This window comes from Pimephales promelas, chromosome 18, assembly GCF_988280905.1.
Source record: "Pimephales promelas chromosome 18, fPimPro1.hap1.1, whole genome shotgun sequence".
NCBI classification, from domain to species: Eukaryota; Metazoa; Chordata; class Actinopteri; order Cypriniformes; family Leuciscidae; genus Pimephales; species Pimephales promelas.
This window is the reverse complement of record NC_142786.1, coordinates 682,308-699,262: the sequence shown is the minus strand read 5'-3', so window position 1 is coordinate 699,262 and position 16,955 is coordinate 682,308. Positions and strand designations below refer to the sequence as shown.

Genomic DNA, 16,955 nt, shown 5'->3' with positions numbered 1-16,955 from the left:
TAGTTTTTATTTTAGTACTTCCGGTTCAACCAAATAAAAATGAGAAAAGGTAGATTAAATAAAATAAGCTTCATTTATTATATACAGTCGTGTGAAAAAGGAAGGACAACCCTATTGAATTCTATGGTTTTATGTGTAAAATCACCTGATCGTTGTAAATAAAACCTCAGATAAACTAACAACACATGACATATCACACATCGTCATTATTAATTTAACAAAAATGGAGAAGCCATTGGTGAGAAGTGAGGTCTTACTGCTTGAATCACAAAAATAGCGTGAAGAAATTGAATTCTTTTGACCAAATATTAATATGGGAATTATATTTGAAGGATTGTAACTAATGCAGGCTTTACTCTATTTAATGATCAGGTTGAACGCTTCTTATCTCATCTTTACTGCAACTTTAAATGCTAATCAATGTTCACGATCAAATCTGGTTTATTATTAAACTGGCATTGTTAAGAACAACAAGAGCACATCATAAAAATACTGATAATACACGATTACAAGGATTTCATGTAAATATTATATATTACAGTCACTGTACACTGACATGAACAACAGAATTATATGAGATAAAGCACACAATCCCCCCAATAATTGATCTTAGATCAAAAATTAGCTTATATAGAATGAAAAAATGATGGGAAAAACTTGCTCCTGACTTTCAGACGTGTGTTCAGCGTCCACAGCAAAGACTTCTGGGTAAACGGCTGTTTTCTAGTCATTGCTGCTAGAGTAATGTGTGTGTCCTCAGAACAATAAAATAGATACATGTGAACTCCTCTTTGCGTATATACATCCAAACCACAGAAAACTGAGACGGTTCAGTCTCGGCAGTGCAAATCCCGTGTGTAAACTCCAGTGGGGGTCAGAGGTCAAAGGTCAGTCTGGATCCCTCGTGTTTGTGTGGTGTGTTCAGCGTCTGTGATTGTCGGTCTCGTCGGGCATTCGTATTTTGTCAGAGATGGAGTAGAGCGGCCCGCCGGTGTGTGTGTGTGTGTCCTGTGTGGCGCAGCAGCGGTTCTGGATGAGTTTGTAGAGCGCCACGGCCGGGATCACCAGCGCCGGAGCGCCAGACAGAATGAAGATGATCACGTAGATCCAGTCCGGGTACGAGCGCGTCGACAGCAGAGGGAAGTCATCCTGTCACACACACACACACACAAAGCTGGTGTTATTCACTACTCAGATTGAGTTATTAGTCATCTTTATTTATTACACTGAGGTATCGTAAGTGTAATAAATAAATATAAATAATAAATAGATGAGTAATAAATAAATACATATTAATAATAAGTAATATAAACAAATGCGTAATACATAAAGAGAAAAAAAATAAACTTACTAAATAAGCGTAGTAAATATAAAGAGTAATAAATAAATAATGTGTTATATGTAAATGTAAGTAATAATGTGTTAATAAATTAGTATTAAATACTCTTTTATTTACATTCTATTCTTCTTGTGTTACTCATTTAAGTATTAAATATTTATGTATTTATTACAATATTTATGTATTACAAGTGTATATATTACTCTTTTTATTTATTGCTCATTTATTTATTTATGTATTATTCATATGTCATATTCGTATTTATTTTTTTGTTTATTTATTACTCATGTATTTATTGATATTTATCACATGTATTTATGCCTTATCCATGTTTATTGATTAATTATTCAAATTACTCATATTTATTTATCATATATTTTTGTATTACTCATATTTATTTATTTAGTGGCAATTTATTTATAATTCATATGTATTACTAATATTTATCTCATTTTATTTTTATGTTTTACACATGTATTTATCAGACGTGATGTAAATGTGGCAGATTTTGGGCACTCATTAATTTCTAAAAACTAATTTAGGAAAAATCTTTCTTTCTTTAATTTTTCTTTTTTTTAAATAGCCCAAACTATTGGAGATTTCTGACCGTTTGTCCAGAAATGAATAACATAATTGATATTTTTCATCCCATTCAAATCTATTTCTTTTAGTTTTACCATAGGAACGTACAGAGGCGTATTGCATTCATTTGAGGAAAAAAAATCCACTGTTTTTCTGAATTAACAAGTTAATTATCTCAGAATTACGAGATAATTTTTCATGGAAAAAAGTTTTTGCTACGTTTTTCTGAATTAACGAGTTATTTTTTCATGAGAAAAAAATTCTCATGAAAATTAACAACTTAACGAGTTAATTTTTCATGAGAAAAAACTATTTTTGCTCTGTTTTTCTGAATTAATGCGTTTATTTTTCATGAGAAAAAAAAATTTGATCTGTTTTTCTGAATTAACGAGTTAATTTTGCATGAGATAAATTTTTTTGCTCTGTTTTTCTGAATTAACTAGTTCATTTTTCATGAGAAAAAAACATTTTTGGTCTGTTTTTCTGAATTAATCAGTTAATTTTTCATGAGAAAAAAAGTTTTTGCTCTGTTTTTCTGAATTAACTCGTTAATTCTGAAAAACAGAGCAAAAAAAAAAAATTCCATGAAAAATTAACTCGTAAATTCAGAAAAACAGAGTAGATTTTTTTTTTCTTCAAGTGAATGCAATACGCCTCCGTACAAACGAGATGGTTATAGAGGCAGCCGTTGCTGACATTGATCTTAGATGGATCTAAAGGCGGACGGGCACAGTGTGTATGAGTGTGTGTATGCTATGCACGCACCGACTCCGGGTCCCAGGCGATGTAGGTCAGCTCTTTGCTCACAGTGGTGACCAAGTAGAACAGGAATATGACCAGAACGATGAGCGGACTGATCAGCCTCCAGGTGGCCTGCCAGAAGAAGTTGGGCTTGTGTCCGATCATGAACTCAATGTCTTTGTTGAACCTGCGAGAGGAGAACATCAGGAACCCATCATCACGCACCAGCACACATCTCTCCAACACACACTCACCTGTCGATCCCATAGAGGTAGGACACCGCCATCATCTCACAGAAGGCGATGATCAGCAGAGGAATCGATCCCGCAAAGCTGTCGAACAGAGCCAGCCAGTAATCCCCAGATCCCTGAGCGAAGATGATCGCAAGACTGAACGACACCAGACACACCAGACCTGAACACGTCGGAGATCAAGAATCAGTTCAAAGTCACCAAAAATACATTTGCAGTTAATTCTGGTGATTTATTGGTGAACAGCATTAATGTTCCTCGAATAACCCCTCCCTCTCTTCTGGGATGATGTGGGCGGGGCTTTAACCTGTCACTCACATGAGATCAGCAAATAGCAAACCACAACCATCCAATCAATTCTCACATACTAAATCAAGCCCCGCCCACATTTGTTCTCGTTCCAGAATTTCACTCAGATTTACAGTCAAAACAAAAATTATTCAGACACCTACGGAGCCCCCCTAGTCCCACTTTGGCAAAAAAAAAAATTAATTATAACTATCTTGTGGCCTCAAGATACTATTACTATACTAGAGTAACTCTATCTTGAGGCCACAAGATAGTTATAATAAATTTTTTTTTGCCAAAGTGGGACTAGGGGGGCTCCGTAGACACCAGATACGATTTTTGAATATAATATTTTTGCTATAATAAACTGAGGTGATGTGAGAAATGTTGAAGGTGTCTGAATATATTTCGGTTTGACTGTAAGACAAGCGCAGCTTCTGTTTCATGTGTGTATGTGTACCTGTGTAAACCTCTTTGGGCCACTTCTTAGGGAGGATGTTGAGGTCCTGGAGCGGCGCGACGACGCCTTCCACACTCCCGAACATGGTGGACAGTCCCAGACAGAAGAGCATGATGAAGAACAGCACGGACCAGATCGGAGAGACGGGCATCTTGGTGATGGCCTCGGTGAACACGATGAAGGCCAAGCCGGTTCCCTCGACGCCCTGCGGCAGATCACAGGACAGGGTTCGTACACGCGCCTCAATAACAGTGTTTTACATTTCAGTCCTGGAAAACCCTTGAAAACAGCCATATTCATGAAGACGTGCTGGAAGGGCTTGACTTATTGAAAGACATTATATACACTATCAGTCAAAAAAAAAAAAAAAATAATATATATATATATATATATTTTTTTTTAAAGAAAAACAATTTGATTAAAAATACAAAAAATAGAGTAAAAATTTGAAATATTATTCCAGTGTAAATCATCAGTTCTCTATGTGAATATACAGTAAAGTGTAATTTATTCCTGTGATCAAAGCTGAATTTATCATCATTACTCCAGTCTTCAGTGTCACATGATCCTCCAGAGATCACTCTAATATGAGGATCTGATGATCAAGACTCATTTATGATTATGAGGAAGGTCTGGATGTCGTCACACACACACACACACACACACACACCTGACTGAGGAAGGTCTGGATGTCGCAGGTCTTGAGCTGGAGCTCCTGAATGATGGCTGGTGTCGTGTTGTTGAGATGCTGAAGAACGCTGTCATAGTTGCTCTCTGTGATGTTTCCCTCCGGCAGATCAAACGTGTTCATCAGTGCCAGGATGTTGCTGTCGGGAAACAAAAGCGCAAATTGAGCAAATTCTCTTTGAAAAATGAGGAAAAAAATAAAATGTAAAATTACATATTTTAATGTTTATTAATTTTCTTGTTTATTTTTAATACACTGAACAAAATTATAAACACAACACTTTTGTTTTTGCCCTCAGTAAGATCATCAGCGAGTTCGCGCTGGAGTACCGGATCACACGCGGATTACCGGAACAAGACGCGCGGGAAGCTGATCAGCACAGCGGTGAGCTTCACAAAAACAAAAGTGTTGTGTTTATAATTTTGTTCAGTGTATTAACAATAGCAGTGTGTGGTTTTGAAGCGTCATGAGAATGAGTAAATAATGACAATAATTATTTTTTGGTGAACTATTCCTTCACAGATCATAAATCAGTTGTGTGTGTGTGTGTGTGTGTAATATATGAGATGTGTTCCTGCTGTCACATTTACCCGTTGAGACAGTCGTCGAACCTCTCGGTGGCCCTGAAGCCGATGATGGAGTAAATCACGATGGCGGCGTAGATCGACGTGAAGCCGTTTATCACAGAGATGATGACGGCGTCCTGCTCGCAGTTATTACTGGACACACACACACACACACACACATGAGAACATTAGCAAGCAGGCTTTCAATCTGTTTCACTCACCGGACACTATGTTTCCGGCCATTCAGATTGTCTACTAGAAGTTTATATAGTAAATTATACAGTAAAACCTGATGAGTTAGTTCAACTCAAACCGTTTGAGGAAACCGATTGCCTTAAATCATTTAAGTTTATTAACTCAAACAATTTAAGCATAAAAAAATATTTGATTTGTTTCCAAATAACTCAATAACTTATTGTTAAGATAACTTGGGTAAATAAAGTTAATACTACTAATCAGTTACTATAACTTAAATCTATGAAGTACACTGTAAACCCGAATAAGTTGACAGAACTCAAATCACTTTTAATAGTATAAACTTAGCTTTAAAAGCTAATCTGCTGACATTGTAAATGCTAACATATTAGAAACAGTATTTTATAAACATTATGTTACAATATACAAGCACAGAAGTACATGCTGTATGAGCATAATCATATAAAGGGATAATTTTCTCTCAAATCAAACTGAATGCACCACTCGTCACCATGATGGTAACTATCCTAAAGCCAACATTAAGAGAAATTCTTCTAAATTAGTATAACAAAACATTAATCACTACTAAATCTCACACTTAACATTAATCTTACACACAAAAAAAACATTATATTGCACTTAATTTTAGCATTTACACTCTCTTTCGTGTGCCTTCGGCAAAGCATGCTGGGAAATAGATATCCCAGCCATTTCAGTTATACTTAAGTTCGTCTAAATTAAAATAAATAATTTCATAAAACTCAAAACAATGAAACAGTTCAGTTTACTTAAAATATATCAGTTCTGTGAACTTGAAAGAAAAAGAAAGTGCTTTAAATAATTTGACTGAACTAATTCGTTGAATTTAAGTTTGTCCTACTCAAACCAATTAATAATTTTGACCGTTAGGGTTGACAGTGTTGAACTCACATGTCACTAGGTACGCGACAATATTTTCAACAATTTTTTATTTCTTATTCAAACCAAATGAATTTGAGTAAGTACTTCAGGGCTGCTAAAATGCATTTGCACACCAGAACCTGTCTGGAAGTAGAAGGTCGTATTGCCTCTTTTATCTGCGTAATGTGAATTTGGACATACAGCTTTTGTTTTCCGTCTACTATATAGCAGGGAAGTGTGCGATTTCGGACACAAATTCACTGCTTTACTCTACAGCTGTGAAGATAAAGATGAAGCTGACGAGACTCACTGCACAGAGTTGTAGCTGGAGAAGGAGATGAGTCCTCCGAACGCCAGAGAGAAGGAGTAAAACACCTGAGCTCCAGCGTCCAGCCACGTCGCCGGATTCAGCAGCTCGTCCAGCTGAGCGAGACACGATCCGTGAGGAAACATCACGTCACACACACAGTCACAGCTGGGTTCGCCTAAACTTTAACTTAATGTTAACCAGCATTAAATTGTTAAATATTGACAAAATATTAGAAAGGCTGAATCACAGTGAATAGTAATAAACGATCTCTGTGCTCGATAGAAGGAAGTAGAAGCGGGCCCAAGACCGAACCCTGAGGAACACCCCTGCTTACTTTAGATGACTTTGGTTGGAAATTTCTAAGTTGAACTGAGCGTGACCAGAGAGATATGATCTAAAACAAGACCAGTAATCCCAGAGTCAGCTGCCAATGTACTGTCCAAGAGGAAATCATGGAAATCGGTCAAAAAAAAATTAGAAATCACTCAAAATTGGATAGATTTTTTAAGTATGGGAGTAATAATCGCATATTTAAGAGATGAAGAAATTAATTGAAGAATGAACAATTTTAGTAATAAAACAAGACAAATGGTAGACAGGCTTTAACTGAGTGAGTAAACTCAGATTTCCAGATGAGTCTGTGTACAGAATGTGGAGGCTAGTTGTTTTTTTTAAAACAGTTCTATCAAAAAATGCTAATTTAATTCGAGTTTTAGCTTTTTTTTTTTTTTGTCGTTTTGATTATTTGTTTTTTAATAGTTCTATAATTTTTTTATATTATTGTATTTGTGATTTTTGTTGTGTTTTTATTAGTTATAGTTTTTTAATCTAGTTCTAGTTTCGTTCGAGTTATTTTAGCATCAAGTTATAAATGTTACATTGGCAGCTATACCTAACAAAATAAGTTTATATTTTTCATTTTTATTTTACTTTTTCATGGTTTAAGTTTTAGTTTAACTATGATAACCCCTGCCTACTGACTTGGTTAACATCAACCAAAAAGTAAAGTAAAATGATGATTTAGTTGTCGATGACGAAAGTCTTCCTTCACTACAGGATGTCTGAGCTGCAGTTTTCCATGAAACATTTTTTTTTTGTTTTTGTCGTTTTGATTAATTTTTTTTGTGTAATTTTGTTGTGTTTTTATTTTTTACAGTTTTTAAATAGTTCAATCTCGAATTATTTTAGCATCAAGTTATAAATGTTACATTGGCAGCTATACCTGACAAAATAAGTTTATATTTTTCATTTTTATTTTACTTTTTCATGGTTTAAGTTTTAGTTTAACTATGATAACCCCTGCCTACAATAGATACATATTTAAACTGACTTGGTTAACATCAACCAAAAAGTAAAGTAAAATGATAATTTAGTTGTCGATGACGAAATTCTTCCTTCACTACAGGATGTCTGAGCTGCAGTTTTCCATGAAACTCGAGCGTAAAGTGAAGAGTCAAACTCACGTCTGGAGTGAAGAGGAACTTGATGCCGCTCACAGAGCCTTTGAGGGTCAGGCCTCTGATGAGGAAGATGGTCAGCACCAGGTACGGCAGCGTAGACGTCACATACACAGCCTACACAGACAGAGACGAGAGATTTTTGTTGGCGGGTCATTTTTGACCCGTAACGCCACAAGTGTAACAAGGTAAAAAAAAGACACTTAAAAAGTACAAAGTATTATCCCAACATTTTTGGGAAGTTGTTACAAAGTCAGTAAGTTTTAGACTGATGAATCTGACATTAATCAGTGTTTTTTTTTTATCAGCTACGGTTCAAAATGACCTGAACACAAAGCACATTTCTCATTTAAATACATTTATGCTTTAATTTAAAAACAAAACAGAGAAAAAAAGTACTCATGGAATTTGTTGTTTAAATTTCATGCAGTAATAATAAAAGAAATTGTGCATTTAAAGAAAAATTAGCATTTTTCCTCAACAATAGTCATTATTTTGGTTGTGAGTGCACTTCAGTATCATGAAAAAAATCTCGCAATGCAAAAAAATCTTGTCCTCCTGTGGTGTAAATCCAGCGTTTAGTGTTGTGTATGTGTGTATGTGGTGTGTTTAATCCGCTTTAACACACACCATGTGTAAGTAACGAAAAAGAAGTATATTTCAAGTTCATTTTATGTAGTATACTTAAGTAATGTTCAAGTATTTTTTAAGTATACATTATGTAGTAAGTATACTAATGTCACTATGTACTAGTAGTAAACTTGTAGGTGTACTATTTTAATACCGCTTGGGACTAAATTGGCCCACTTTTAGTACATAAAAGTATACGTTTAAGTGTACTATAAGTGTAACAGTAAGTGCACAACTAGTTCATAATTATGTATCTCATGTGTACTGCAAGTGAATTTATGGGTATAGTAGTTTACTTTTTTACTGTAATACTTATAAAAGTATATTTTGAATACTTAATTATACTTTTAAGTATTTCTAGATCAAAAGATTGAGTACAAGAACAGGTCAAATATACTTGCTTTTCTCTCAGTATAAGTCAAGTACACTTAAGTGTAATAAGTGTAAGTGTAAAGTAAGTGTAAGTGTAAGTGTAAAGTATACTTCTGAGAAGTACAGGAAAAATAAACTGAAAGTTTACTTTCTTATTTTTAGTTTAAAAGAAGTATACTAATGGCACACTTGAATAAACTTCTTTTTCGTAAGTGGACAGCATTGCAGAGTATAAGACAGTCTCAAAAACACGCTTTGAAATCGCTGGTGTCACAAACCACCTTGTAACCAATCAGATCAGCGTGTGAGTGGAGGGAGGGCTCATTTGTATATTCAAAAAAAAACACGCATACTAAATGAGGCAATGGTGTCGAGTTACAGTCAAGTTATTTTAAGGCTTATAGAATATTTTTTTTTCATGGAAACACTTTTAAATATATAATTTTGGTGGTCAGATATTAGTTTTAAAGATTTTAAGTACTCGCTTCACTTTCTTCATGCAAATCTTATCTTCATATTTATTTTGTTTTTGTTTTTTTGTCACATCCCGTGCTTTAGCAGAAAAGTGTGTTATCAATGAAGTGATTACAGCCATCAGTGGTGTTGGTATCTTTACAGCTGCCCTTTGTGCTCTTTTTATAATAGTGCAAGACATGTGCAGTGATTGTTCCAGTTTCCTCCCGATTATCAGTTTTATGAGCTTTTCTTGTTGTGTGTGTGTGTGCGCTAGATAATGCTTAACCAGGACATGCGCTCGCACATCTGTCCATGGCTGACCCCGGGTTATCTCGTTTCTGGAGTCACGTTAGGAACTGATTCGGGGTAAGCAGGTTTGGAGATTTCTCATCATAAACCGGGGTTAATGTTCGCATTTTTTTACGAGATTATTGTTGTGTTGTTGCGGCGGTCCTCTAATAAATAACGGTCTTCTTTATGACTCTGGTTGACACATGACGTCAGTGACTGACAGTGTGTGTGGAGGGCTTTAACCCAACGATACACATGCAGAATGAAACGTGTGGACGGGTCCTTGTTGTTTCTTGTGTTACAATTTTGCAATTTTGGGTGTGATGTATTAATTATTTATTTATTAATGATATAGTGATAGAGTTCAGAATACAGTTTTGTAGTAAAAAAAAGTAAACATAATTTTTTTAATTGTTTAACAACAATTCTTTAAAAAAAAGTATTTTAATATTACAAACAGTACAGACAATTTTTATATTTTTATTTTATTTTGTGCAGTAGAGGAGTTTATATTTATGCCTTTGATGCAGTGAGTGTATATATTTTTTGATGGGGAAAAAAGCGTGTCAAATGCATAAATGTAAATACTCTGAAACTTTTATAACAAAATACCGTTTTACATGATTATTTGGGGTCTGTGCAGCGGTCTTAGTCTTTAGTAAAAAAAAATCAAGTCAATTATTACATAAAGTTATAATCATGACATTTAAAGTTAAATTATGATTGTCAATTATCACATTAAGTCTTAATTCTGACATTCAAAATCAAAACTGATGTTCAACGTCATAATTAGGACATAATTTAAGTCATAATTATAACATAAAGTCAAAATTATGACATACTAAGTCAAAATTGGAATAAGTTGAAACTACATTAAATTCATACTTGACATAATTACAGAGTAAGTCGAAATTATAAGATGAATACTGATTGTTGATAATAGATCGATTATGATGTAATTCCGAATCTTATATTCTCTGTTTGTGTGAAATGAAGGTCAATGGGGTCCAAAACAACAGGAAAGCCCACTGGCGTCAGTCCTGAGGTTGTGTGAGTGATATGAGAGCAGCGAGTGAGGTGTGTGATTCGTGTGTATCACCTTCCCGGTGGTCTCGATGCCCCTCAGACAGCAGACCCAGAGCAGAGTCCAGGCGCAGAACAGGCACAGCACGATCCACCACTGCAGGCCTCCAGACTCCCCGATCGCCGGCGTCGTGTTCAGAGTCTCCCGGTACCAGAAGTAATCCACCGGAGAGCTGCGCGCGCACTCCGACACGAACCCTGCTCACACACACACACACACCTGAGTATTTTCTGCTCATGGTTTGAAATCGCTGGTGTTTCTGATGTCACAACGACCTCATTTGCATATTTATAGAATATATTAAATGAGGCAAGGGTGTCGAGTTACAGTCAAGATATTTTAAGAAAAACGGAAAAAACGTTTAAATATGTCATTTTGGTGATCAAATGGAGTTTAAAGAGATGAAATTTAAATAATTAAAAATAGTAAATGAAATAATAAGAAAAAGGCAAAACAATAATTTGTTTAACAGTAATAAACTAATAAATAAAAAAATCTTTTGAACAATTTATCAAAATGACATACTTGAAATGAAAACGATCAGCCAATGGGGGCAGAGAAACATGCGTCTCCCTCTGAAGCAAGTGTGTTTTTCTGACTCCACTGGCAGATGTGTGTGTTCTTGTTTTAAAGCTACACTGTGTGATTTTTACCCCCATCTAGTGGTGAAAAGGTATATGACCATCCAGTGAATATTACTTTCTGTTTCTCTCAATTCCGATTTCTTTTTAACTCCTACGGTGGCCAATGCAGTCCAAGATTAACACGGCTTCCAGTTCGACCTCGTTCATGAGTGTTAACTCAAACGTAAACGCGAAAGGCGAAGCTTGAATTAACGGGTATGTCCCTCTTTGGCTAATGTACTTTCAAGATGGAGAGTCAACATGGCGACCGACATTAGAAACCCTTACCCGTATGTATTTTCTATGGCATATTATACACTCACGAGAACACTTTATTACTTGAACGAAGTAAATATACATTAATGAGCACACATATTTTTGAAAGAACTAAGCGTTTTTAGCTAAGAAAAAACTAAAAGAGTTACACAGTGTAGCTTTAAGAATAAAACATTTCAGAACTCAAACTCATTTAGCTTCATCCGTAGATGTACCTTGAGATGTACCTTGATTTAAGAGTGTTTAGATATTTGTAGTGGAAACAAAACAAAAAATACTGAGCAAGATATATATATTTTTATTTTTTATTTTCATGTAAAACATGTATTATTTGAGTGTCTTTGTGTGTGCGGTCAGGTGACTGAAAAGTCCTCGGCCGTACCTGTGCGGTTGTCGTTGACGGGACACTGGCTCCAGGGGAGAGGGTCCTGGAACGAGTTGAAGAAGTACCACATGACCCAGGCGATGATGGTGTTGTAGTACATGCCCACCATGAAGGACACCAGCATAGAGGCGATGCCTGAGGGTGAGAGTGGCCGTCAACACACATGTGTTCATGTGTTCGTTGATTATTATTAACAGTGATGACATCACTTCCTGTTGGCCATTGTAACTTCGGTTGGGTGCAATTTGCAAACCTCGCCACTAGATGCCACTAAAACTTACACACTGCACCTTTAACAGTTGACGCATCCCAATTCGCACACTATCCGTCCTAAATAGTATTCGAAAATAGAATTAGTACGTCCCAAATCGTAGTATGTTGAAATGAGTGTTCCAGAGAGACCCGGATGCTCTAATATATCCGCTCAGAATCGGCTGATTTTGCCCACAACCCATTGCGCGTTGGACGAGGATTCGGTTAGAACTACAAAACACGAGTGAAAAACTACAGACATGGAGGACGCGCGAGTCTGGCGGTTGTGTAGAGAGGTTTAGATAAAGGGTTTGAGTGTTTAATTATCAGTATCTAACCTGACGAAAATGTATTTATTCAATGTTGGCTACATTATTATATTGCATCTGCAGAAGCATTGTGAACTTTTGGAAAGATGCGTTTAGCCATTAACTTTTAATTGCGTCATTACATTCAAATTGCAAACACATGAGGAGAGTGTCCGCATGAAAGACCCGCGTCTGGCAGATGAACGAGCGACAACAGTTCTCTCCGAAAACGGTAAGAAATTAAATTAGATTGAATGGAGGATTTTAACTGTGACGAGATGATTGACATTTCAGTTTATGGTGACAGGATGCACAAAGATGATAAAGTAGTGTGTCCCAAAGCTTGCCTACTCTTTTACTACACACTCAAAAGTACATACTTTTAGGGCATAGTATAAGTAGGCGAATTGGGACGCAGCAATTGTCTTGCTTTCACACTCACCGACTCCAGTGACATCACTTCCTGTCGGCCACCGTAACTTCTGTTGGGTGCAGTTCGCAACCTCACCACTAGGTGGCTCTAAAACTTACACACTGCACCTTTAACGGTGTCTTGCTTTCACACTCACCGACTCTAGTGACGACATCACTTCCTGTCGGCCACCGTAACTTCTGTTGGGTGCAGTTCGCAACCTAACCACTAGATGGCTCTAAAACTTACACACTGCACCTTTAACGGTGTCTTGCTTTCACACTCACCGACTCCAGTGAGATACGGGTTGATGGATCTCCAGACGCCGACGCTGCCCTTCCGCAGCCTCTGTCCGATGGCGAACTCCAGATGCAGGAGCGGGATTCCCTCCAGGACCAGCAGGATCAGGAACGGGATCATGAACGCTCCTGGAAGACCAACGGTAAGATCATTTATTCTCAGCAGCATAAACTACCCATTTTATGGCATACAATTAATTATTTGCTAACACTTTGCAGTGAGGTTTATTAGTTAACATTAATTACTAACATGAACTAACCATGAGCAATATATTTTTTACTGTATTTTTATTTTTCGTTATAAAAACACAGCTGTTTATGTTAGTTCACAGTGCATTCTCTAATAAAGTATTAGTAAATGTTGAAATGAACATTAACAAAGATTATTAAATGCTGGATATGTGCAGTTCATTATTAGTGCATGTTAACTAATGATGTAGGATAACTAACGAACGTTTATTGTAAAGTTTTAGCAGTTATCACTGGTTAAATTGCCTTTCGCTGAGTCATTCTGCAGCCGCTGGAAACAAGGTGATGTCATTAAACATCTGAGTCTTTATCTGAGCGTTTCACTCTTATCAGCCTGAAGCTTCGAAAGTCCACATGATGATGATGATGAAGATAATTCTGAAACTGCTCAGTCACTTCAGAATCATCATGAATCATCATCATCATCATCAGTGTGTTTTTGTGGAAGATACGCTTCCATGTCTCAGATTTGTGTTCCTGTACGTTTCATTGACAGTTTGAGACTAAAGTTGAGATGTCACGAATCAGATACTTGTTATAAAACAAATTATAATTTTTATCTTATCAATTAATTCGTGAGCATTTCCTTTCAACCATTCAGGCGAGCGACTCGCTGTTTTCAGGCGTGTGTATCAGTATACTGGATCAGTGCAGCTCTTAAAGTGACAGAAGCCTAATATTCCTGCCGTCTAATCAATAATCAAACAAAAATTCACTTGTTCTTGACTGAATAACTTTTGTAACTATATTTGAAATATATATTACAGTTAGTTGATGACAGTTTCTGTAATATCTGAAAATCCTAAAACCCTGTTTATTGTTCAGTTGTATCTCTTCGCTCTTTGTTTATTGTCTTTAATAACGCTTGAAGTGTACATTAGTTCGGCTCCTTGTTCTTTAGCCTGATGATTTCTGTTCATGATTTTCAAATGTTTTGTAATTAGACTAAATGTAAATTATGTCTATGTTTTTTTTTAACCTTATTGGAATCAAATTAGGAATCGATATCTTTAAAATTCAATCGATACCCATCATGCTACCCTATATGATGCTACCCATCATGCTACCCATCATGATACCCTATCATGCTCGCTGGTCTCTCTAAATTTTCCCATATGCCATTTTTGTTATTTAATTTTGCTATAAAATGCCATTTTTTCTGAAGGCATTGCCGTATCGTTATGAATCTCGGTGTCAAAAAATGGCACAAAATTTCCCCAAAATAACTTTTGATTAAAATAGACTATTTCAATGATACTTGTCTTAATAGATTCGAGACCACGAAACCAAATTCTGTTGAACTTCCTGTCCGCCATTTAGATTTTTTTTCCGAAACCTTCTTTTTCAAACTCTTGTCCGATTTTCATCAAATTCAAGTCAGATCATCTTCAGACAGTGCCGGCAATATATTATAGATTTTGGCTTGATTGACGAAACTTTTTTCGTACACCGCATCAATAAATTGAATGGCATGATGCCGCAATGACTGACCACACCACATCAATTTCAGAACTGCGCCACCTATCGGTCGAAAGTAATAAGCCATGAAATCATTGCTAGTAACTGTATTTATAATGAATATACTGTATTTACCATAAAAAGCCCCTTGAAGAGTAATTATTTCTCTAAATTATACTAGCAAACGGACACATGGACATGGAGACGTCCAGCATTTCTGAATGGAAACTTCCACCCAGTTTTAATAGCGAAATCAATCTGGTGTTGATTAGCCGTGGAAGCATCTGTCGCTGTCCTGAAGGTGAATTAATCTTTAACTATAATTGCTTTAAGTGGCAGCGTTCAGCCCATTAAGGGCCTTGGGGTTTTATGAGGCGTGTTAATAGTAGATCCATCAAACACACACAATTACAGCACTTCCATCTTTAAAAAACTAGCAAACAAGTGTTTATGGGTTACTATTGTACTATTCCCAGAGACACTTTTAGACGAATTGCTTTTAATACATTGATATGTAAAAAATAAAATAAAATACAAGCCAGTTGTTCTCTAAATCAAATGTTTGAATGCACCGCTCATTTAAATCAATTATAAAAATGCCCTAATATTACATGCATAAAATTAAATCAAGTTGCAAGTTCATTGAAAATGAAGCACAAAAACAACTTTTGTTGCGTTTGAAATGCTAATAGATGTGTTGAACATTGTGTTCACGGTTAGCTTAGTAAGTTAGCTAGTTAGTTGTTAATTGATTAGGTAGTTAGTTAGTTGCTTGTGAACTTGAGCCGAACAGACTTCATGCATGCACTAAAAATCACTGATTCAAACAAACTGAGTCTTCAGACACATTATGCGATTTGTGTGTTTAAATTGCACATAAAACTTCCATCCATTGGAATATTCATCAGTCATGCATATGAAACGGGTCAGAATTGTGTTTTAAATACAATATATTTATCATCAATAAATCTAAATTTCTATAAATCTAATAAATTCAATAAATCTAAATAGTTTCAATCCAATGCATTTTACCTAAACTGAACATTGCTTGTTCCACAGCTAGTCATATTTTAACCTTCATGCTTTTCAGCTGAATACATATAAACACATTATTGGTGATTCCAAGCCATTTGAATAATGTATTTTTAAAAATATGATTATTTGAATACCACCGAATAGATGCGAATGGTTAATAAACTAGCTTAATTGACAAATATGCATCATATTGAGTTTGTAAATGTTAAAACTGTAATGCATTAAAGCACCATATGTGTGATTCAGAGGTTTGTAATGTGTAATTTTTCTATGTTTCCAGGTGAGAAGCAGCAGTGTGCATGATGAGTGTGTGTGTGTCACCTCCTCCGTGGCTCTGGCACAGGTACGGGAACCTCCAGACGTTGCCCAGCCCCACACAGAAGCCCACACAGGTCAGCATGTACTGGGTCTTGTTGTCCCACTGCGGGCGTTCTCCAGCCTCCTCCAGCTCCAGCTTCTCCAGCTCGGCGTGAGAGGGAATCCGCTCATCCAGACCCGGGTTCGGGAGCTTCAGCCGCAGACGCATCCTCACACTGCAGGGGTGGCGATAGTGTGTGTGTGTGTGTGTGATGGTGAAGCGCTCTCGGAGACGAGGACGAGAGAAGAGATGCAGTGATGGCAGGAGATGCCCATAAATACTGCAGCGACTTAAGACGTGGTGATCTTTAGCACTGACACCCCTCCCACACACACACACACACACGCGCGGTTGTGGGATCAAGGTTTGACATTCTTATATCTGTTCATTCTTGCATTTTTTAAATATTTTTTCCAAAAACATACTTTTATTCACGACATTCATAATGTTACAAAATATTCTATTTTGGATACAATTTAATTCTTTCTATTCATTAAAGAATCCTGAAAAAAAGGGATGGATACAATGTATCAGTTTCATAAAAATATGAGCTATTATCAACACTGATAATAATAATCATAAATGTTGATCGTCAGATCCTCATATTAGAGTGATTTCTGGAGTTCTTTTTATTATGATGATAAATTCAGCTTTGATTCACATAGACAACAGATGATTTACATTAGAATA

At 36.1% G+C, this 16,955-nt stretch overlaps 1 protein-coding gene across 1 annotated transcript; it reads right to left on the bottom strand.

Moving 5' to 3' along the window:
* Positions 1 to 54: 54 nt before the first annotated feature.
* LOC120475276 (sodium-dependent neutral amino acid transporter B(0)AT1) lies at positions 55 to 16,554 on the bottom strand. The gene is made up of 12 exons (XM_039665955.2): positions 16,229 to 16,554; positions 13,154 to 13,294; positions 11,892 to 12,029; positions 10,626 to 10,807; positions 7,784 to 7,894; positions 6,321 to 6,433; positions 4,940 to 5,068; positions 4,332 to 4,488; positions 3,662 to 3,866; positions 2,917 to 3,076; positions 2,687 to 2,849; positions 55 to 1,149 (listed from the first exon to the last, which is right to left on the bottom strand). Exons 1-12 carry the CDS (start codon positions 16,431 to 16,433, stop codon positions 922 to 924), a joined length of 1,932 nt encoding a protein of 643 aa, XP_039521889.2. The 5' UTR covers positions 16,434 to 16,554; the 3' UTR covers positions 55 to 921.
* Positions 16,555 to 16,955: the final 401 nt, after the last annotated feature.

Excerpts from the sequence above, each read along its gene's own strand:
- LOC120475276 (XM_039665955.2), bottom strand. The coding sequence starts at position 16,433 with ATGCGTCTGCGGCTGAAGCTCCCGAACCCGGGTCTGGATGAGCGGATT. Across the intron at positions 13,295-16,228 it reads GTGCCAGAGCCACGGAGGAG|GAGCGTTCATGATCCCGTTC; the intron begins GTGACACACACA and ends TTGGTCTTCCAG. Across the intron at positions 4,489-4,939 it reads TTCGACGACTGTCTCAACGG|CAACATCCTGGCACTGATGA; the intron begins GTAAATGTGACA and ends GTTTCCCGACAG.